Source organism: Ursus americanus, chromosome 2 (assembly GCF_024610735.1).
Source record: "Ursus americanus isolate L20-20 chromosome 2, mUrsAme1.1.p, whole genome shotgun sequence".
Classification (NCBI taxonomy): domain Eukaryota; kingdom Metazoa; phylum Chordata; class Mammalia; order Carnivora; family Ursidae; genus Ursus; species Ursus americanus.
The window spans coordinates 38,031,896-38,048,096 of record NC_142128.1 but is presented as its reverse complement, the minus strand read 5'-3'; the positions used below and the strand labels follow the sequence as shown (position 1 = coordinate 38,048,096).

The 16,201-nt window shown below is 61.3% G+C and overlaps 4 protein-coding genes across 6 annotated transcripts; 2 read left to right on the top strand and 2 right to left on the bottom strand.

Annotated features, from left to right (window-relative positions):
* Positions 1–56: 56 nt before the first annotated feature.
* TNFRSF12A (TNF receptor superfamily member 12A) lies at positions 57–2,144 on the top strand. The gene is made up of 4 exons (XM_045784323.2): positions 57–213; positions 941–1,045; positions 1,287–1,421; positions 1,507–2,144. Exons 1-4 carry the CDS (start codon positions 120–122, stop codon positions 1,560–1,562), a joined length of 390 nt encoding a protein of 129 aa, XP_045640279.1. The 5' UTR covers positions 57–119; the 3' UTR covers positions 1,563–2,144.
* Positions 2,145–2,379: 235 nt separating this feature from the next.
* On the bottom strand, positions 2,380–3,684 carry HCFC1R1 (host cell factor C1 regulator 1). 2 transcript variants are annotated; one of them, XM_045784320.2, is made up of 4 exons: positions 3,582–3,684; positions 3,230–3,286; positions 2,991–3,119; positions 2,380–2,760 (listed from the first exon to the last, which is right to left on the bottom strand). In XM_045784320.2, exons 1-4 carry the CDS (start codon positions 3,674–3,676, stop codon positions 2,625–2,627), a joined length of 417 nt encoding a protein of 138 aa, XP_045640276.1. In that variant the 5' UTR covers positions 3,677–3,684; the 3' UTR covers positions 2,380–2,624. The 2 variants fall into 2 exon arrangements, with proteins under 2 accessions (XP_045640276.1, XP_045640277.1); XM_045784321.2 differs by lacking the exon at positions 3,230–3,286.
* A 296-nt stretch (positions 3,685–3,980) lies between these two features.
* THOC6 (THO complex subunit 6) lies at positions 3,981–6,702 on the top strand. 2 transcript variants are annotated; one of them, XM_045784317.2, is made up of 13 exons: positions 3,981–4,119; positions 4,619–4,734; positions 4,841–4,905; positions 4,995–5,098; positions 5,183–5,220; positions 5,304–5,352; positions 5,476–5,547; positions 5,642–5,744; positions 5,830–5,879; positions 5,970–6,032; positions 6,131–6,241; positions 6,328–6,462; positions 6,539–6,702. In XM_045784317.2, the coding sequence occupies exons 1-13, from the start codon at positions 4,081–4,083 to the stop codon at positions 6,617–6,619; spliced, it is 1,026 nt and encodes a 341-aa protein (XP_045640273.1). In that variant the 5' UTR covers positions 3,981–4,080; the 3' UTR covers positions 6,620–6,702. The 2 variants fall into 2 exon arrangements, with proteins under 2 accessions (XP_045640273.1, XP_045640272.1); XM_045784316.2 differs by having other exon boundaries at positions 3,995–4,119; positions 4,592–4,734.
* Positions 6,703–6,740: 38 nt separating this feature from the next.
* On the bottom strand, positions 6,741–15,597 carry BICDL2 (BICD family like cargo adaptor 2). Its single transcript, XM_045784315.2, has 11 exons — positions 15,537–15,597; positions 14,136–15,161; positions 12,559–12,854; positions 10,025–10,240; positions 9,778–9,894; positions 9,556–9,702; positions 8,475–8,666; positions 8,226–8,372; positions 7,656–7,786; positions 7,313–7,433; positions 6,741–7,227 (listed from the first exon to the last, which is right to left on the bottom strand). The coding sequence occupies exons 2-11, from the start codon at positions 14,335–14,337 to the stop codon at positions 7,066–7,068; spliced, it is 1,731 nt and encodes a 576-aa protein (XP_045640271.2). The 5' UTR covers positions 14,338–15,161; positions 15,537–15,597; the 3' UTR covers positions 6,741–7,065.
* Positions 15,598–16,201: the final 604 nt, after the last annotated feature.

Genomic DNA, 16,201 nt, shown 5'->3' with positions numbered 1-16,201 from the left:
GCGGGGCGGGCCGAGCCGAGGGAGCCGCCCCGGAAGGCGGGGGCGGAGGCGGGGCCGCCGCTGTCCGCCCCGGCCCGCGCGCGGCGGGCTCAGACGGCCGCGGCCGCCGGACGCGCACCATGGTTCCCGCACTGCTGCGTGCGCTGCCACGGCTCCTCGTGCTGGGGCTCGGGCTGGCGCTGCTGGGCGCGACGGCCGGGGAGCGAGTGCCAGGTACTCAGGGCGCGGGGGCCCAGGGAGTCTCTCTCCGGTGATCGGGGAGCCGGCATTGGGGACCCAGAGAACGGGGCCGAACTGGGGGGAACTAGGCGGACATGGGGATTCGGGGTTAGGTGGTCTCCAGACTCCGCGCTCCCTGGCCAGGAGAGGTTCATCCCGCTCCGAACTTCATCCGCAGTCCCAGCCTCAGTTTCCCCCCTGTTCAAATAGGGGGAGGCGACTTCTGTTCTAGTAAGTCCAGACTCGGAAGTGGAGGGAGAAAGTTTGAGGGCGGGATGTCTCGTTCGGTGAGAAGGCACGTCCCCATCCTGTTAAGTACCTGGTCTGTCTGGCCCCAGTGACCTTAGAGTCTCGGGGGGGGTATCGAGAGCACGGGGGTCTGTACCCCCTATACCATGTGGGGTGCCCCCTTCCATCCGGTGACTTCAGTGCCCAGCTATGCGGGGGGAGGGACCGGGGTCGGGCCCGGTGCCCAGGAGTGAGTCACCCGCCGGCTGCGGGGGGGGGGTTGTGGGGACCTGACACCCCCCCCCACAGCGTCCCGCACTAGGCCCCCCCTTTCCCCCACGCCGCCGAGTCCCGGTCGGGCCGTGCGGTCACCTGTGAGGAATGCGGGGGGAGGGCGCGAGTGACTCACGTTATTCGAGCCGGCCGACCCTGACCTCAGCCCCCAGAATAGCCGTGCCCCGCCCCAGCCTCTGACCCGCGGCCCCCTCCCCAGGCACCACCCCCTGCTCTCGCGGCAGCTCCTGGAGCGCGGACCTCGACAAGTGCATGGACTGCGCGTCGTGCCCGGCACGACCGAACAGCGACTTCTGCCTGGGCTGTGAGTCTGGGGAGAGACCAGGGGCGAGCGGACCCCAGAGTAGGAGAGAGTTGCCAGGGCGGAGAGGGGAGCAGTGGGCTTAAGATCTGGGGAATTAATCAGTACGGGGGGATGGGAGGTGGGGTGGGGAAGGGATAGGATCAGGGCAGGGGCCAAGATGCGGGGAAGGCTTGGGGCTCAGATCTAGGGGGCGGAGCTAGTACCGAGAAGGGCGAGGTCTAACTTGGAGTCCCGCCCCCAGGCGCTGCAGCCCCTCCAGCCTCCTTCCCACTGCTGTGGCCCATCTTGGGGGGTGCTCTGAGCCTAGCCCTCGTGCTGGGACTGCTTTCTGGCTTCTTGGTCTGGAGACGGTGCCGCAGGAGAGAGAAGTTTACTAGTAAGTGAGCCAGGCCTGCCCGGCCACCCCCCATCATTCCTCAACATCTCCCTTGCTCCTGACCACCCCTCTTCTTATCTTGCAGCCCCCATCGAGGAGACCGGCGGGGAGGGCTGTCCTGGTGTGGCACTGATCCAGTGACAGTGAGAGACCTTGCCCGCAGGAGGCCCCACCCAGTCATCATCCATTCATCCATTCATTCATTCATTCATTCTGGAGCCAACCCCCTCACCAGAGACACAGCCAGAGCCAGACTCTTCCAACCACAAGGGTGTGGAGGGATGGGGGACTGGTGAATCAGCTCTCCGAGGCCTGGGCCCAGGCTTCAGAGGAGCCTTCCTAGGTGTCTGACTGCCCTGTCTCTGGCTCCAGGACAGGAAAGGAGACCCACGCTGGCTCACACCAGACAGCTGACACTAAGGAACCGCAGCATTTGCACAAACGGTCCCTCCCTCCGCCCCCATGGCCTAAGGGCCAGGCTGACGTGAGGGCCAGACAACACCAGGCCCCACCCACTCAGATGTACTGAAATTCCACCATGGGGTCTCTGTCTGGGGGGTTAGGGATCTGTTGCTAACACTAGGGGGCTGGCCCTCTAGGGGGGCTGGCCCTAAGACACTGTCCCCCCCAACCCCCAAAGGGGGGGAAATATTTATTTTGGGGAGAGAGTTTGGAAGGGAGGGAGAATTTATTAATAAAAGAATCTTTAACTTTAAATGGTTCGGAGAGTGGCATGATCCCCAGCCCGACTTCCCAGAGCTGGAGGGAGGAGTGAGTCAGCCGCGGGGGCGGGGGTGAGGCTCTGACTCACACATTCTCAATGCCTGAGCCCAGCCTGCCAGGACCTGGCCCGGCCCTGACCGTTTTTTCCAGGGAAGATTTTGAGAAACCCCAAGCATCCAGCGCCCCAGCCTTCCCACCTTCCTTCCCAAAGGCCCCAGGGTTCCAGACTGAAGCCTTCATTTGCTCAGCAATCTTTATTCAGTTTTGGGGGGAATGCCTCCCTTCCCATGCTCCTGTCCCTCCTGCCCCTCCTACCCCAGGGCTCTGTGGGATTCAGTGTCCTCCTCTGTTGAGGGTAGGTCCTGGGGCCCAGAGGCCTGGTCTGGAGAATATTCAGGACAGCTGGTCCCTTAGTGGGGATGCTGGTCTTCTCTGTTGTGGAGAAGAAGGAAGGTGGGCAGAAATACTGCCCATCAGAACTCAGAAATCCATTATCTCCCCAGCTTGCATTGCAGGGTAGTGGGGGGTGGGGGAGTCCCCTAGCCTCAGCAGCCGGAGGGCCTCAGGGATCAGGTTCCCAGGGTAGCGCCAGAGAAGCAGCTCAGAGCAAGGGCTCCTGGAAAAGGAAATAACAGCATGGGGCTGAGGCTGGCCTGGAAGAGCCACCTCCCACCAAGTCCAGGTCCCCAAGAGCTCTTGGGCTGCCAGCACCTTCCAAGGAGCCAAGATGGGAAACAACAGAGGTTGGCTAGAAGCTAAAAATAGCAGGATGAGGCAGGGCCTAGAGACTGGCTCCAAAGATCGGGTGTGATCCTCCAGAAGGCCCGGACGGTGGGTGGTGCCTACCTGAGTGGGGGCAGAGATGGGGGGAAAGCCATGGGGGGGCTGCAGTAAGGGTGGTCATTGTGCAGGCTGAGTCGAGAGAAGTGGGTGGCCATGTTCTCTTCAGAAAGGAACTGTTTTCGCAAGGGCTCCCTGGGGAGAAACAGGAAGACAGGCAGGCTGGGATATTCACATGGGTAGCAGTCTGACAGGGACCTAAGGTGACAGAGGCCTTGGGAGTCCCTCCCTGCCCCCAAACTCACTGCTCCTCCTCCAGGCGCCGCTTGGTGCTCATGGGCACAGCTCCTCGGAGAGGGGAGCTGGGAAGAAAAGAAAGCCAGGTGCACCCCACCCTCTTGGCCCCATCCCCAGGATCTGCTCTCCGGTGCCTGCAGTGTAAGCCAGGAAGCCCCCAGACTACCCGTCTCACCTAAGTCACCCCATCTCCCAGGCCACCAGCAAGCAGCCTGCCTCAGAACTCTCAGCTCAGTCTCAGCTTATGCCCAAGCCCTGCCAACTCACTCCACCGTTATGTCATCTTGCAGACCAACCCTGAGCCCCCAGCCAAAGCTCCTGGGCCGCTGGGCCAGGCCCACCCAGTGCCCTTAGACACACCTCACGTCCTGGGCTCGGGGCGTGCCCGAGGCGGCCCGTGGGTCGCGCTGGGCCCGACCTGGGGAGCCTCGTTCCAGGGGCTGCTGCAGGATCATTTGGGTTCGGGGTCCTGCGGGCAGAGGGTGGGATCCGGGCTACAGGGCGGAGCCTCAGGGGGCGTGGTCCAGCGCGAGGGGCGTGGCTTTAGGCGCGCGCAGCGCCGAGGTTCTGCGCAGGCGCGGAAGACCAAAGACGCGCGGCTAGAAGGCGGGTGGGCTCAGTGAGGTGGGGGAGGGGATCTGGCGTAGCTGGGGTGCTGTGGGCGCTGCTTCGTGTTGGCGATCTTCGCGGCAGTCACCTGGGATCCTGAGGCTCTGGGTAATAGTCGGCGGCTGCCTTCGCGCCGGGCCGGCCGGCGGTGTTGGAGCCGTGCGGCGCCCCGAAAGGGAACCACTCGCGGGCACGTCCAGACTCGTGAAGTTGCGTCGCGCTGAGCACCCTGGGATTTGTAGTTCTCGACATGGAGCGAGCTGTGCCACACGCCGTACCTCTGGGTCAGGTGAGGCGGGCGTGGTGCGCGGTGCCTTCTGGGGTTTGTAGTGTATGCCCGGCTCGGAAGGGGCAGGAGGGAGGGTAACCCAGCAAGACCTTAGGAGCCTAACGGGAAAGTTGGAGGGTAGGGATTAGAAGTCAGTATGTTTTTCTGTATTGGGGTAATGGAGCCACTTTTTAAGTGCTTTTAAGAGGCAGCTGTATGCGAAGCTCTAGATACAGGAGCTCGGACACCTGTGACAAAGTCTCCCATGAGCTCCATTTGACACCTGAGGAACCTTGGAGGCCAGGCTGGGTGCTTGCTCAAGGTCCTGGTAGACGTCACGCCTCAACTTGCCCGCTTCCTCACCCTGTGCTTGGAGCAACCCCTGGGACAGTGTGGGCAGGCACCCCCTTGGTGGGCCACCTCAAAGAATGACTACGCGTTCTGGGCAGGGGAGGCAGGAAGGAGTCTGACTCTCAGGTCCTGCATGTCCCAGGTAGCTTCATGCAGCCTCTCCCCACAGATGGAAGTGTTTCAGGCCCTACAGCGGCTCCACATGACCATTTTCTCCCAGAGTGTGTCACCCTGTGGGAAGTTCCTGGCAGCTGGGAACAATTACGGGCAGATAGCCATCTTCAGGTACCCCCACCCCTGCTCCCACCACTGGGTAGCTCTAGCACTTGTACCCCCTGGGACTGATGTCCCCTGCTTCTGACTCTCAGGCTGCCCTCCCCTCTCCCTTCAGCTTGTCTGCTGCTTTGAGCTCTGAGGCCAAAGAAGAAAGTAAGAATCCTGTGGTCACATTCCAAGGTGCGTGCAGCCATTGAGTCTGGCTTATAGAACCCCGGGTAGGGGAGGGGGACAGGACAGGGTCACTCAAGTTCTGCACTTCCATCTAGCCCATGATGGGCCCGTCTACAGCATGGTCTCCACTGATCGACATCTGCTCAGTGCTGGGGATGGGGAGGTGAAGGCCTGGCTTTGGGCAGAGATCCTCAAGAAGGTAAGGAGTGTGGAGCTGGGGGATGGGCTGGGGTGCCTGGTCCCAGAGAGCCTCTGACATCATCCAGTGTTTCCCTCCATGAAGGGCTGTAAGGAGCTGTGGCGGCGTCAGCCCCCATACAGGTGAGCTAGGGCTGTGTGGGCAGAAGGTACTTGGGGGTGAAGGTACTGCCTCACCAGAGCTGACCTCGCTTTCTCTCTCCCAGGACCAGCCTAGAAGTGCCTGAGATCAATGCTTTGCTTCTCGTCCCTAAGGTCTGAGCCCTTTGTGACTGGGGCTCTACTCTGCCCTGTTCTTGGTCCAAACTTCAAAGCCTTTCCCCTCTCCCTGTCCTGATTCGACATTGACTTGCGATTCCACCCTGCCTTCTTCTGTAGGAGAATTCTCTCATCCTGGCAGGGGGAGACTGTCAGTTGCATACGATGGACCTCGAGACTGGGGCCTTCACAGTGAGCAGGCCATGGAGCTGGGGTGGTCAGGGCTGGATGGGAGTAGGGGCATTCTTCCTGGATCTTCTCTGTGACACTGGCCCTCCTTCTGCAGCGGGCCCTCCGGGGCCACACAGACTATATCCACTGCCTGGCATTGAGGGAGCGGAGCCCCGAGGTGCTGTCGGGTGGGGAGGACGGAGCTGTGCGACTTTGGGGTAAGTTAGTGTCCGGTTGGAGGGAGGGACAGTGGTGAGGGAGACTGCGGCCAGCAGGGCGCTTCTCATGGTTCTTCCCCCACAGACCTCCGGACAGCCAAGGAAGTCCAGACCATCGAGGTGTATAAGCATGAGGTGAGGGCACACTCCATGCCCTATCCTCCCATCCCCCTCCCTGGGCATCCCCTGTGTCTTCATCTCCTCTCTTCCCCTCCTTCCCCCTAGGAGTGCTCAAGACCCCACAATGGGCGTTGGATCGGATGTTTAGCAACTGACTCGGACTGGATGGTGAGCAGGGCGAGGTGCAGAATGGGGTGACTGCTCCGGGCCCTGCCAGCTGAGGGCCTGTGCTCACAGTGGCTGGGGACCCCCACCTTTCTGCCCAGGTCTGTGGAGGCGGCCCAGCACTCACCCTCTGGCACCTCCGATCCTCCACACCCACCACCATTTTCCCCATGCGGGCGCCACAGAAACACGTCACCTTCTACCAGGACCTGGTGAGGCCCTCTGTCTTGCTTGTACCACCTTTGCCCGGTTCCCCTCTCCAGTCCTGACCCTCAACTCCCCTCCCTGCCCTCCACAGATTCTGTCCGCTGGCCAGGGCCGCTGTGTCAACCAGTGGCAGCTGAGTGGGGAGCTCAAGGCCCAGGTGCCTGGCTCCTCCCCAGGGCTGCTTAGCCTCAGTCTCAACCAGCAGCCGGCAGCACCTGAGTGCAAGGTGGGTTCTGCAACGGGCTGCGGGGATCCTGGGGGCCACATGTGTGAACAGGCCAGTCACCCCCTCTTGCCTCCAGGTCCTGACAGCCGCAGGTAACAGCTGCCGGGTAGATGTCTTCACCAATCTGGGCTACCGTGCCTTCTCCCTGTCCTTCTGACCTCTGGCAACACCTCTTCCATCCCAGGGATTTGGAATGCTTTTTTATTTCTTTTTTTTTTTAATAAACAAATTTTCAGGCTATTTTTCCGTTCATGTTCTTCCCAAGAATGGAGACCAAGTCGGTGTAATGATTTTTATATATTACTCTGATCTTGATACATAAATACCCACCCCCCATCTCTGCCCTGGAGCATGCCAGGCCCAGGGTGCTTAGAAAATATAGACCTATATAGATTCAAAACTCAGCTCTGCCTCACCTGCCCCGCCACCCACCTGGGGCCCCTGGCCCCCAAAGCTGGCCCCTGTTCCCATTGAGCCTTTGCCCAGCTTCCAGGGGTGGGGAGGGCACCAGCCCCCCATGGAAGACAATCAGGACCCTGGTGCTACATTGGTCAGAAGAGGAAAGTGAGCCAGAGGGCACAGGCGGCCCCCATCCCTCGGCCTTCAGGTCCTTCGGAAGAGATTGCTCAGGAAGCCGCCAGCGGGCCCAGGGCCCAGGCGCAGGGAGAAGCGCGGTGCAGCGCGACGCGGGGCTGATCCAGCCGCACTCAGCTCCTTCTGGCGTTGTGAGCGCAGCTGTTGGCCGATCACCACCTGCATGTCGTCCTGCGGGCCCGGCAGCCGGCGGGAGGAGCGGGTTAGCGTGCTGGCCCCGCCCCCTTCCCAGGCCCCGCCCCGCCCCGCCCCTCACCTGCCAGGCCTCCAGCTCTTGCGTCAGCGCCACCTTCTGGCGAATAGTGCGAAGCAGCTCCCGTGAGAGCGAGTCCCGCTCCAGAGAGACGCGGCTGAGCTCCAGGGACAGTTCCAGTGCCCTGCAGGCAAGAGGGGCAGAGAGTGGGTCCGAGGGCGCTCGGGCCTCAGCGAGCAGAGGTGACGGGACGCTGCTGGACCCGGACGGGAGTGGTGCCGCTAACACCAAAAGCAAGGTTGGAGGGCTTCTGGTGGGTGTGGAGTTAACTATCACGTGTGGGGGAATCGAAGGCCCAGGGGCTGCAGTCCCACTGGGGCTGTGGTGGATGGTGGCAGAGGCTCACTTGTTCACAGCTTCATCCCGATCCGAGAGGGCGCCGCTAAGGGCCTCCTCGGGGTCCTCCTGCGTCCGCAGCTCCTTCTGCCTTTGCAGCTCCTCCCGCAGGGACTGTAACTCTGCCCGCTGCAGATTGATCTGTGGGCAGGGGATGGTGAAGAGGGGCAGGGAGGCTCCTGGATCTACCAGCAGCCAGGGCTTCAGGTCGTTAGGCCCTCCCCTGCCTGCTCCACAAACACTCGGGGCAGCTGCGGCCTGTGCTGGAGATGAATCTTCGAGTCCCCAGGCTGGTGCAGGATGGGGTGGGGGCAGGGCCAGTTGGATGGTATAAGCCTGCAGAAAGGATGCTGGGAGAAGCACTGGGAGGTGGGACTAAGAGGGGAGTGCGGTCCAGGAAGTCTTCCTGGAAGAGGTGGCATACAGACTGGCTCTTGAAGCATGACTACAAGTTTGTTGGGATGAAAACAGATCCAGGTAGAGGGGGAATTAGTGGGCAAAAACTCAGAGGTGTAGATGGACAAGAGAAACTGGCTTTGGGAGGGGCTCTACATCCAGCGCCATGCTCCCACTCCCACACCTCATCCTGCAGCCGGGCCACTTCGGCCTCCTCCTCTAGTAACTCCCCTGGCCTCAGGGATGCTCGCTTCTTGGGAGGCTCCAGGCTCTCCTCTTGGGGTGAAGGCTGGTGGCTTAACGACTCTTGGATCTCGGGGGACAGAGTGTTCTGTTCGCGAAAGGAATCGGTCAGTGAGGTGTCGGACCTCCTGGGAAAAGGAGGAGGGGCGGAATCTGCGTGGTACGTGGGGGCTAGGGGCCGCGAGCTCACCGGGGCATCTCTGCGTCCATCTGCTTTCTGGTCTTGGTCGCCGTCGAGGCTATGAGCAAGCTCTGACTGCAGTGAGGCTACCGACACGTCGGCGTCCTGAAGGCGCGACTCCTCCTCCAGCTCCGAGACGCGCCTCTGCAGCCTTCGCAGAGCGCTCAATGCCTCGCCGGCCTCGGAGCGCGCGCGTTCCAGCTGCGGAGGGACAGACAGAAGGACAAGCGTGGGGAGTCAGCCAGGTGCGCCATGCGCCCTCATCCCGCCACCGGCCTACAGGGGGCGCGGGCGCGCCACCCAGAGCCACGCAGTCCTGCGCGTCGGAGCACCCCAGGGATCCTGCTCCCACCCCCAGATCGCTGGGCGGCCTTGGGCCGCGCAGTTCCCCCCGGCAGATACCAGTTTCCTTGTCTATAAAGCAGGGTGCGGACAGGTGCACTGGCTTTAAAGTTTCCCATCACCCTCCCTCCGGCCCCACCCCATCAAGTCACCTGGCGGAGCCCCGCCCACTTCCCCGACCGGTTGGCCAGCTCACGCGTTAATGCCATAAATGCCTAAATGCCGTCATGCCACGTTTATTGATCCTTTGAAGCTCGCGCTGTGCTGAGTGCCTCACCCTCACCACGGCTCTTTATCATTCCCATCCCATCTCCCAGACAAGGAAACTGAGGCCGGGCGTCCCACAATAGTAAGAAGGGGTGTTGGGACAAGAGCCCGCGGTCTTCGACCACAAAGTGCAAGCTCCTGAGATCTCACACATCAGGCCATGCTGCCTCTTGTCGTTTGCTTTTGTCCATGTCCACTGCCCCAGACCTGGTCCAAGTTCCCGCTATCTCTGGCCTCAGCGTCCCTCCCCCATGGCCTCCCAACTGCCAGGCTCTGATGCCTTCTAAAGGCAGACCAGGATAGACCTGGCTCTATCTCCTTCCAAGGCTCCCACTTGCCCTTGGGCTAATGCCCAAGCTCTCTTGGCCCAACTTCTGGGGCTCCCCGTGATCGATCCACCTCTGGCCTTATCTCCCAGGAAGCCCAGAGGCAGTGGCCCATGCCCTGGCCAGATGCACCCCCCCAGCCCCCCACAGGTCACCTCCAGGCTGTGCTCCCGCTTCTCTCGCCTCAGTAGCAGCAGCTCCTCGTGGGTGGCCTGTAGCCTGCCCTGGCCCTTCTCCACCTCCTCACGCAGGCCTCGGATCTGGGCCTCCAGGTCCTGCCGGCGGCCCTGCAGCATCTGGTTCTGGGGAGAGACTCAGAGCTGGAGGGGCGGTGCTGGGCCAACCCCAGATAGCCCCCAGCCCCAGCTGGCACTCACCTCCCCCTGCAGACTCTCCAGCCGCGTCCTCAGCTCTGCTCCTGCCAGGACCTGAGCCTGGCACTGCCCCCGAAGGCCATCCAGTTCCCTCTGAAGCTCCTGCTCCGTCTGGGAGGCCTGTGGGGGGCAGGCAGTGGAGCCCTCGGCTGGCCCTAAGCCTTGACCCCAAGCCCAGGGTACCCACCCCTACACTGGGACACAGGCATCTGCCCTCATCCTGTCGGGGATGTGGGGTCGGTTCTCCCACCTGGGCCAGCTGCTGGCTGAGCCGGAGGTTCTGCTCGCTGAGCTCGCTGAGGGCCCGCGCCCGCTCACGCCCACTGTCCTGCTGCTCGGAGCGCTGCTCTCCCAGCTGGGCCCGCAGGGCCTCCACGTCCCCTTCCAGCTCCACAGCTCTGGCTTCCCATTCGGCGCCCCGCGCTGCCAGGCCCCGGCGGAGCTCATGGTTCTCCTGCTGCAGCCGCTGTGGGGGCCGGGACAGAGGGAAGTGAGGCTGGACCGAACACAGACCCAAAGGGGGTCCGGGCAGGTCTGAGGCAGGTGTGGAAGCAAGAGGGAGAAGCAGGCAGAGAGTGAAAACCAGAGCCTTGCAGGAGGAGTGGAGAGGTTTCCAGGTCAGGCAGGAGGAGCTGACCTGGGACTGGAGGAGAGTGGGGCTCCCTGATGCCCACTCACCTCTGGCTGCTGCTTGGGCTTCTGGACCCGAGGTTGCAGGCGCCGTTTTTGGCGCCTGAGTCTGGCAGAATTTAAGCCCCGGCCCATGGCCTCGCCAACCAATGTTCCAGGGGCTCTGAAGTTTCAGCCTGTGCTCAGCCCCTCTCCCCCAGCTCCTCTTGGCCAGCTCCCTCTAATTAACCCTGGCCAGCCCTGCCTGGGCCCCGCGCCTCTGCGTGCCCTCCCCAAAACCTGTCCAACCAGCAGGGGGACGCTCTTGACACACCCAGGTGCCCGACCTGGGGAGGCAGGCAAGTCGGGGGCCAGAGGCCCCCACTCTCTATAAACTCTCAGAGCAGGAAGGCGGTGCTAACTGTATTACCACTCCAGTTATTAGCAGGTACTCCTGCCAGGCCCCGCACTAGGCCTTCCTGGTACCATTTCATTTAATCAACCACACTTAGAATTGTTAATGTACTTATTTTATATATGAGGAACCTGGGGCTCAGAGAGGTTAAATGCCTTGCCCAAGGACACACAGTAAATCAGTGAGGCAGGGATTCCAACCCAGGTGGCCAAACTCTTAACCAAATATCGTGGGGACAACGCAGCTCTAGGATTAAATCCCCAGGTTCAGGGTCCAACTGTCCTGGGTGGTGCCCTGCTCTGCTGCTGCTTTGTGATGAGACAAGTCCCTTAATATCTCCAGGTTCCAGCCACCCAGCCATCTGTCCGGTACTTCCTGAGCTCCTCCCATCGTGGGGTCTGGCTATCTGCAGTCCACGAGACCACCAAGTTCCCTGCCTCCAGCCCCTAGAGTCTAGAGAGTGAGAGGCAAACAGACACATGCTTGGACTTGGTCATTTCAGAGGGAATGTAAGGGCTGTAAAGAAACCCTGATGAAGAAGAGTGGGGTAGGTCGGCAGGGGTCCTCTAAAGAACAAGTGATGTTTGAACTCACATCTAAAGTGTAGGAAGGAAGAGGCTACACCAAGGAATGGCAAGTGCAAAGGTCCTGAGGGAACACACGTGGGTTTCTCAAGGAACTGAAAAGAGGTCGGTCCTAGGGGAGGATGGCAGCGAGGCTGGCCAAGGCCCTCGTGCGGGGACTTTCAGGCCCTGGTGAAGAGCCTCCCGTGTTATTCTAAGTGTGATGGGGAGCTGCTGGGGGATTTTACGCAAGGACTGAAATGATCTGATTTGCCATCTTTGAACATCCCTCTGGCTGCCCCAGAATGGAGGCTGGAGAATGGGCTCCAGGGGGCGGGAGCGGAAGCTGGGGATGAGTGAGGAGGCGGCTGCCGGGATGAGGCAGAGGTGATGCTGGCTGTGGCCAGCGTGGAGGCTGCAGAGACCATGGGAAGCAGGCAGATTCGGAATCTAGTTTAGAGGCAAAATCCACAGGGCTTGCACGTGTGGGAGAAGAGAGGTCATGAGAAGCTTGGGGACTGGTCCTGAGATGGGAAGCCAGGATGAGGACCACAGGTCATGGGGTCAGACAGTCAAGAGCGCCCCTTATGCTGAGATGCCCATGAGGTGGCCCGGGGAGGAGGTGAAGGTCATAAGCTCCCCAGGTCCATCTCGGGGCAGCGGTTGGGGCTACATGGATGTTGGAGTCAGTGGTGTCCGGGGTGTTTAGGGGGCCAGATATGACCCTCAGAATGACTGTGTGGCTGAGGACAGCCTGGGCAGAGGGGGGACTTCTTCTCCCTCACAGGATTAGGTGAGAATTGACCGAGACAATGCACGGAAAAGGCTTTGCCCAGGGCCAGGCAGGGAGGGGGTGCCCAGTAACTGCGCACTGGGGATGTGCCAGCCTGCTGAGGAGCCAGACCCAAGACTCAGAGAAGGCCAGTGGCTGTCCCAGGGTCACACAACCAGGCAGAGGTCTGAACCCAGATCGGGACTTGTCCTCAGAGCCCATGTTCTTAAGCACTGGAGAATAGCGCCCGGAAGACTGGACCCAGTCCTGAACTGTGGTTCCAGAGGCATCCCAGTGCCTGGCTCTCCTCCCCCTGCCCACCTGTCTCCTGCCTGCCCACCCACCTGGACCCTCCTACCTGTCCTCCATCTGCTCATCCTGTTCCCCACCACGACACCCCCCTCTGCCCCCTGCCGCCAGCTCACTTCCTCACGCTCAGAGTGCTGGGCGCTCAGCGTCTCCAGCTGCCGCTGTAGCTCCTCATTGCGCTCCAGAAGCATCTTGCCAAGCTCCGCGGCCAACAGCAGGTCCTTCTCCTTCTGCTGCAGCTGTAGGGCCAGGTCCTCAGGCTCCTCGGGGCCCGGGCCCCCTCCCAGGAATGAGTCCCGCCTTTCCAGCACAAAGGGGAAGAAGCCCTCGTTGCCACTGGGGGAAGCACCTCCAGAGAGCAGCCCTGACAGGAAGCTTGGTCCTTGTGGGGAGCTCATGGCACCTGCAGCATCTGTGGGCACAGGCGGGTCATTGGGGACAGGCAGCTGCTGCACACTCTATTCTGCAGCCCGTTGGGACTTGCCCCCTGCTGGTCAAGGTCAGGCCCTCTCAGTCCTGCAGCCAGGGACTCCCTGGGCCATGAAGGGTTAATGATCTGTGTCTTGGCCACCCAGCTCCGTTAATGTCCCCAGGGTAAACTGAGGCAGGGAGCACAAGGAAATGAGCTGCATTGGCAGACATCCTCTGCCCCCAGGTAACTGCACCAGTGCTCCAGGACCACAGGCCCCCCCACCACTGACAGTGCCCCCCACTCCCCACCCCCCCACCTTAGCTGTTGGGGTTCCCAGCCCCTCACCAGCAGAGACACTCTTCCTAGAAACCAAGTTCTCAGAGACTCAGGACTCGAGATGAGCTCAGCCTCTTCCCCTCCCAAGAATACAGGCCTTGGGAATTTAAGTGTGCTGACCCCTCCTCTTCTAGAAGCCCAGGTCCCCAGCCCCCTGTCCTCCCAGGTATCCTGGGCCTTGTTTTCCTATATACTCAAGATCCAGGTGTTTCGGTCCCCACGCCTTGGAACTCAGATGCCCAGACCCAGTCCTCCCATTCTGGAGTGTTGGCCCCAGTTTCCCAGGGGCCCCGGGGCAGCCCCAGAGCAGGGCCAGGTAACAGGTTGTGCCAGCAGACTGCCGGCCACTCCAGGTTTCTGTTTACTTCCCGGCCCGCCCCTGGGGACGGGAGCCTGGCGGCGCTCTCCTAGGGCTGCTTAGGGCCCTGCAGTTCAGGGGCTCAGAAGGAGACACACCAGACTCCGCCGGCACCGACCCCACCTCCAGCCCTCTGGAGGTCTCCCCAGCCCTTACACACACACACACACGCACACACGCACACCTGCCCCTTCCTCCCCAGGTGTCCAAGCCCAGCCCTATCCGCAGGACCTAGTTGTCGCGGTTGTCCCAGACCAGCGTGGACCCGGAGTCTCCCTGACGTGGCCCCTGTGGGCCCGACCCCGCTCTGGAGACCCGGGTGCGTCCCTCCTCCTCCCACCTCCTCGCACCTCCTCGCACCGAGCTGCTGTTTAGCACCTCGACGCAGGCGTCTGGGCCCCCAGCTCCTCGATCCCCCGGCCCGAAGCGCAGCGACCACCTACCTTCGGGCCCGCGCCCCCCCCCCCCGCTTGCCCGACCCAGCCGTCAGACCTGACCACCCCCCACCCCCCGGCGCCTGCTCGCCCCGACCCTGTCCTGTCCGAAGCTCCAACGGCCCCTGTCCTCGGAGCCCCCCAGGCTCTCACCCGCCGACGCCGGGCTCCCTCCAATGTCCCCGCGGTCCCCGCTCCCCTCTTCCGGAGGCGGCGCCAGGTGCAGGCAGGCGCAGGTGAGGGGGCGGTGCCGCGGGCGGGACTGGGGCGCCCCCTGGTGACCGGAATGGCCCGGTGGGGCTAAAGGAAAGTCGCCTCCACCCAGCTCTGAGGCCCCAATCCGTCTCGCTGCCATCAGAAACCATGGGCCCCAATAATTGAGCACCTGCTGGGTGCAGATCCCACGCTGAGCGCAGATGTCAGCTCCTTTCCCCCCACAACTGCCCTGTGGGATAGGACATTACTGAGAATGACAACAAGGACAAATGTAACATATTAAGCACTCTGCTAAGTAAGCTCTTTTTATGGGCACAACTAGTTTACTTTCATGACATCCTAACGAAGCAGGAACTGCTATTATCCTTATTTTACAAATGAGGGAGCTGAGGCTGAGGGGGGACCCCTAACTTGCTTGGGCTCACACCCACAGAACTTGAATGTGAATATCGGAAGTGTGACTTTGGGGTGTGTGCTGATTCCCATGCTGAGACCTTAGCGTGTGTGGCCCTTAACTTGGGGCTCTCAGTTTCAAGGTGGCACAAGTCTGGACCCCACACTCCAGTCCAAGGACAGAGGACTTGGTGTGGAGACCAGGAGGATTCAGGGCTGGGTCCAGCCCAAGACAGCTCCAGACTCCCAGAGCTCCCTGGCCGGGGGCTGGGGCCTCCTGGCCTGGTGGGCAGGGACAAAGGGAGGGCTGGAGCAGTGGTGTGCTGGTAACTGTTTAACAACAGGCTTTCTGGGGAGAAAGAAAGCCCCTATTTGTTGACTTGGCAATTTCCGAGGCATAGTGTTCCCTGCACAGCTGATTTCAAGCTGTCCACACGGCATTACTGAATGTGAAGCTGGGCAGAGACGTGCGCGGTTGGCTTTTGTCGGCTGGTAGCGGCTGGCTCCCCGGCCCCTCTGGCTGGCGGTCTGGACTCCTGAGTCTGGGACTGGGGCCTAACTGCCTGGGTCCTAGAGAAATAAGGAAGATGGGAGCTGGAACTCCTGACTTGTGGGAAAACGGGTGCAAGGACTCTTTGAAGGGGTGGCTTAGGGGCTGGAACTGCTGGGTCCCAGGAGGGCTGGGACAAGGTTTCCTGCCAACCCAGAGGAGGGGTGCTCATTTCCTTTGCAAAGAGGTCTGAGGGCTGCATGGCCTAGTGAGGCCACTATGTCTTCCCATAGCACTTGTGACGACAGCCTGGTGGACTTGGGAGATGCCTCAGTCTCTCCTTGGTGCCACCACCTGACCCCTCCAAACACCAGGGTCACCCTGAGCCCACCCACATCCATACTTAGCACACATTCCCTGAACCCTCCCTCTGCCAGGCAGGGAGCTGGACTCACCTGCTGATGAAGTGGTCAAGGCCTTCCTCCCAGGAGATTCCAAGCTCCACCCAGGAGCTGGGAGTGGGCAGAGACGGATAAACCAGAAACAAACCAATAAAGCAATACAGCAAAGGAGCTTGGCTCGTGGACACTGGCATCAGTGGCTTCAGGCCAAATCACAGTTTGGCCATGTGTTAGCTCTGCATGCCTGGGTCATTTAGCTGGTTAACCTCTGTAGCCCTCACTTTCTCTGTCTGTAAAATGGGGGTGATAACAACTGCTAGCTTATAGGGTTGTGGGGCTTTAGTAAGGCTCAAGTCCTGCTGGTAGCCCTCAGCAGGGCCATAGCAAGGCCACAGAAGTGACTCAGCACCCATGTTCCAGTGTATCTCCTCCTCACAGCCACTCTGTGAGGTCATACCATTCACAGACCAGAAACCAGCTCAGGGAGGCCCAGCAATCTGCCTGTGCCCGTTCGGGAGGCCCCTCAGCCCAGCTTGCAGGGCTCCCAGCCCCAGTCACTCTTTGAACGTTTGAATCAGTGGCCTGCCTTCTCTGGACCCAGGAATTCTGGCCTCCAGCTGCCCAGCCCCTTCCCTGCCCCTCAGCTCCCCTCCCCCAGCCTCCCTACTGATTCCAGAAGGAAAATGGATAGGAGGGGCAGAGTGGCCCCAGGGAGGCCC